The sequence below is a fragment of the Hylobates moloch genome, unplaced genomic scaffold, assembly GCF_009828535.3.
Source record: "Hylobates moloch isolate HMO894 unplaced genomic scaffold, HMol_V3 SCAFFOLD_404, whole genome shotgun sequence".
Taxonomy (NCBI): Eukaryota; Metazoa; Chordata; class Mammalia; order Primates; family Hylobatidae; genus Hylobates; species Hylobates moloch.
This window is the reverse complement of record NW_026652679.1, coordinates 22,262-27,674: the sequence shown is the minus strand read 5'-3', so window position 1 is coordinate 27,674 and position 5,413 is coordinate 22,262. Positions and strand designations below refer to the sequence as shown.

At 46.8% G+C, this 5,413-nt stretch overlaps 1 protein-coding gene across 1 annotated transcript; it reads right to left on the bottom strand.

The window, feature by feature from the left end:
* Positions 1–2,904: 2,904 nt before the first annotated feature.
* LOC131382641 (TATA-box binding protein associated factor 11 like protein 2-like) lies at positions 2,905–3,552 on the bottom strand. Its single transcript, XM_058435030.1, is given in 1 exon segment — positions 2,905–3,552. A coding segment is annotated over 1 exon segment (648 nt).
* Positions 3,553–5,413: the final 1,861 nt, after the last annotated feature.

Sequence of the window (5,413 nt, the reverse complement as noted above, 5' to 3'; positions counted from 1 at the left end):
AAAGGCAGGCAGTGAAGATAGGAAGCTTAACCCAAAATACTAAATTATGGAAAAGAGTCAAGTACAGTCATGTTATTTATTAGGTATCTTGTCACCACTTTACCAGAAGAAATCAGAGACCACATTTTTCTAGGCAATCTCCAAATGCATATAATGAGATAGACTTTAAGAATAGTAGTGAAGCTCCAGGAAAAACTTCATTGTCATTAACAGGTAATACAATCACCCATGAAAGCTGTCAACGATTTCTCCTGGAAAGATACCACTTTCTACAGATTTCTTTCTTGAGAGCTGTGGTTAGATGATATCATATATTGAGAAGATTTCATATGCGATTATTAAAATGTCAGGAAACAACAGATGCTGGCAAAGCTGTGGAGATATAGAAACAATTTTACAAAGTTTATGAGAATGTAAACCAGTTCATCTGTTGTGGAAGGCAGTGTGGCGATTCCTCTAGTATCAGAAATACCGTTGGATGCAGCAATCTCATTACCAGGTATATACCCAAAGGATTATCATTCATCCTACTATAAGGACACATGCACAAGTATGTTCATTGCGGCAGAGTTTACAAGAGCCAAGGATCTGGAACCAACCCGAATGCCCATCAGTGATAGACTGGATAAAGAATATGTGTGGTGTATACAGCAGGGAATACTATGCAGCCATAAAAAGAATGAATTCGTGTCTTTGCGGTGACATGGATGACCCTGGGAACCATCATTCTCAGCAAACTAACACAGGAATGGAAAACCAAACACCACATGTTCTCACTCATAAGTGGGACTTGATCAATGAGAACACATGGACAGAGAAAGTGGAACGTCACTCACTGTGGCCTGTCACGGGGTGGGAGGCAAGGGAAAGGAGAGCACTAGGACAATCACCCAAAGCATGTGGGGCTTAAAACCCAGATCGTGGGTTGATTGGTGCAGCAAACCGCTATGGCACATGTATACCTCGGTAACAAACCTGCACGTTCTGCACAAGTATCCCATAACTTACAGGAAAAAAGAAAAAAATGTGTAGGGACACTGAACCCTCTCAGCTAATCCAATTTTTCTCTCTGAGAGAACAACGCTGTGTTCCTGCTCCTGAGCTGACCTCTGAGACCTTGATGGGAACTTGTTTCAGTCTTCAGCAGTTCAGCCTTACTCAGACCCCACTCAATGTATTGAGTTCTATGAGGGGCAAGAGAAATGTTCTAAGCTTGTGTGTGGAGTCACCATCAGCACTGCTCTCTGCAGATGCTTGTCTACACCGCAGGCTGCTTGGGCCAGGTTCTCTTTTCCTCTAGTGTTCTGAAAGGGCCAGACCTGCCACATCTGCCAGAATACAGCTTCCAAGACTGCTCCATGCCATGGAAAAGGAATGAGCTGAGAGCAATCTAAAGACTGGGAGATAATGAGTCTCTAGGACCTTACTTCTTTTGGGAGCTCAAGCACTTTAATTTCTGAGGGAGCCCTCCCATCTCCATCAGTTCTGCCAAGAATCTGTACCCTCCTTGTGTCTGTAAGACACACTGGTCTAACTTGTTGTATGCCTTTACAAGAAAGTTGGTAAAATAAAAGGAAAGCCGAAGAAGGCCAGAATATGGAGGTATGAAACGGAATTTCCCAATTCTTGGTAAAGTTTAGAAATTTGTGTAATACCCAAAGGCAGATTCTATGTACAATAAGTCCTATTTTAACAGCAAAAGCTGAGGGTATGAGGAAATACAACTATATTGTATGGGGGTTTATTTTGCTCCAGGAAGAAAGAGTACATGTTATTCTGCATTCAATAATAGAGCAGAACAATGGGGTCTTTTCGAAACTTTTGGCTTATACTCTGAGATTCAGGGGGCACATAGCAGAGGTAAGCAGACTGAAATGGCATCACAGATATCTGTGAGCTGTGCTGGGAAGGTTCACAGTGATTCCGTAATAAATCTCAGGTCTTTATTCTATAATGAAGAATTACTCATTTGCATCATAAAGGTACAGCAGAGTATGTCCAAGTAGAGTATGGAATAACTTTGTCACTCGTGATGAACCTACTTGGTCCGATATTTTAATATCTTCTCCCATGTCTCTGTACTCAGGTTTGATTTTCTGAGTGGATCATCGGTAGAATGAATAAAATCAGGAATACTCTAAAGCAGTGTTTTGAACTAAATTTCAGTGTCTCTGGAAGAACTGGCAATATCACCGTGTGTAGCAAACATGAAGTATCAATAGGCTGTCTCTATGCCTTTTAAACTACTTATAAGTTCATTACAAATGGCGGCGTGAGGAAAGGTGGTTTTGGAATTGGTTGCTCTCTAGTCTTTTACGATGCATCTATACTATATTACATTCTAAAACAGTAAAGGATCACTTGCTGACGTAAAGCACAGTAGGCAGGAATAAGAGAAGGGTCAACTGAGAGAAAAAAATGCTTTGTGATGTAATTTTTATTTCTTCAGTTTGGAAAAGCGTTTAACTGTTTTTGTGATGACTCACAAAAATACATATGAGCATGAAGAATACACAGGAGAACAACTGGGAAACATTTCTGGAGGCTTCACTTACTGAAACCCGGACATAAGCATACAAGCTAAGACACGGCAACAGCAGGCTTCAGCATGAAACCACAGAAATCTCCTGGAAAGGGCTTCCCTCTCTGAATGAAGCTTCCTGCCCACAGGATGCTCAAGGCCCAGGCACCTTTCTTCTTCCAACTAGAAAGACATACAAGAATGCCTCAACATGACCTCGGAGGCCCAAACGTTTAGCCAAGGCTAGTATGAAACAATCTGCTAGCTTCATTCAGGTAAGGGCAACTTGACGTTGGAAGACACTAAGACCGTGGGTAAATCCAGGGTCGACTGAGAGGCAGAAGCTCCAGCAAACGCAGTCCTGTCACTGGAAGACGAATGCACTACTTCTGCCTGCACAAACAGACCCCTCCCTCTCCCTCTGGCCTTGGGCCTAGAACATGATTTTTTTTGTAGTTGCTGTTGGGGAAGAGGCCCTTGGGCTTTAACCTGCGAACTGCCTCCCTTAAATGCTTGGGCTGCAGTGGGGGCGTTTCTCCCCACATCTCACACACGTCCAGGGCCTCTGCCACCACCTCTCCGACGAAGACCTTGGCTATTCCAGCCATGGCAATGGCCACGTTCTCAGGCACCGATCTGCCAGTGATAGACTGCATCAGACCTGCAATGCGTGCTTTTGGGAAAGCTGACCGGCGACACACTTATTAGCGGGCCAGCTGCTCCTCAGACATGGCAGACGGCAGGGTTGCCATCCTCTGAGCCTCCTCCGCATCCACGGTGGGCTTCCTGTCCCTCTTTCCTTTGGTGTCTCTTTTCTGTCTTTTGGCTGCAGGAGGAGCTGAGGCTGAGGCTTCATTGTCACCTTCTGTGAGGTCCGTGACATCCCGACTGCTGAGCTCACCTTCCTGGCCCCTGGGTTCTTCCAAGTGCCCATCTAGGTCCTCAGGGAGCCCATCCCTGTTGCTGCCCTTCAGATCTTGGGGCATGGCGAACATTTCAGCAGACACACCTGTTTGCCTGCTTGTCTCCATGGGTGAGATTCAGGTCTGCTCCATGACAGCAGCTGTAGCAGCAGACGTTCCAGCTGGGGTGGTTTGATTATGGATGTGAAATGAGATTTTGAGAACCTTTCAAAGATTTTGGCTGCTATGTTTCTGGCGAGCCAGAGTTTAGCCACAACTGGACACAGCTCTCTGCCTCCCCTTCCCACACACAAACACAGACACTGGTTTTTCTCACTTCCACAACGTGGAGAAACTTGTGGATGGAGAGTATATTAGTTTTAGATCAATGCAAGATAAATTCTCACAAATTTTGGATATTGAAAACAAACCCCAGCTCGCAGGTCAGAAGTTCTACTAGGCCAAGTGACTGTCTCCTGCTCAGAGTCACACGAGGGAGCTCCAGGATGGGTCTGTCTGTGTGGTCGTTGCCTTCACCTGAGAAGGGTCTGGCTTCGATCTGATTCGAGTTCGTGGCAGAATTCAATGCCTCATGTATGTGAAACCCAGGCCCACTTGTTTGTTCTGCCAGCTGCCGGGAGGATGCTCTGAGCTCCAGGTGTTGCCCAGGTCTGGGCTGTGCAGCTCCTTGGGTCTGCACCTCCAGGACTGAGGAATCACCCACAGGGGAATGGAATCTCAGGGAGGTTCAGTCCCTTACAAACAACTCAGATGATGGAATTAGACCTAGCCCTTAACAGCCATTGTTTCCGGGTATTCCTAATCTAATCCGGGGTTTGGGCGGGCTCCTCAATTCAAGGTTCCGCCCACACCCAAGGGAGGGGCAGAGGCAGGGCTAGGCTCTGGGGGGGGGGGGGGGGGGGAAATACAGGGGGCATTTCAGAATTCTGTCTTCCTCACAGAATCGCAAAGTTCACATTTCATAACAATAAAGAAAACATTGACAGTAAAAATGAGACATTTTATGAAGTTGCACATTAGAAAACTTAAACGTCAGAGAAAAAATCTCTGACTCATAGGGAAACAAGTAGTTTATGAGATACTCTGAAAATAGACTGGGCTGGGTGACGGGAATATGAAAATATTATTTCAATTGTAATGTATTTGATTGTATTGTATTATATTGCATTTTATTCATTTATTTTTGAGACAGAGTCTTGCTCTGTCCCCCAGGCTGGATTGCAGTAGCCTGATCTCAGCTCACTGCAGCCTCTGCCTCCTGGGCCCAAGCAACTCTCCTGACTCAGCCTCCAGAGTAGCTGGGACTAAGTGTGCACGCCACCATGCCAGGATAAATTTGTATTTCTTAAAGCAGAGAGCAGGTTTCAGCATTTTGGCCAGGGAAAGCCACCGCCTGGCCGGCGCCGCGAAGACGCCCGGCCCCTGCAGCCGCCGGCAGAAGGGCGCCGCCTACGGGAGGGATCGAGAAGCCTCACCGCCACAGGCCTGGCACCGCGCAAACCCAGAAAGTAGCGGAAGTCCCCGCAGCCCCTCCTCCTCAAGCTGCCCTTCCAGCGCCTGATGCGCAACATCGCGCAGGACGTCATCCCGGACGTGCGCTTCCAGAGCGCGGCCATTGGCGCCCCACAGGAGCCCAGTGAGGCTTCCCTGGTGCACCTCTCTGAAGACACCTAGCCGTGTGCCATCCATAAATGCCCTGGCCCCTTGTCCCCTATAGATGCGTACTAGCGCTCTGCTTTGTACCCTCTTCCAGAGGAAACACAAATCCATCCATTGACCGTTTAAGCCTTTCTAGCTTGGGTACAACCTTTCGTGCAGTTGTACTTGGAAGCTTTGTACTTTATGCTTCCAGAGACTAGACCCTAGACAGTATCTGCTTGGCATAGTGGAGCCAGCTAGCTGAAACTTTATTTAGGCATATGCTAATTACTTGTGAGGGCAAAGGCAGGCAGTGAGGATGTTAAGCTTA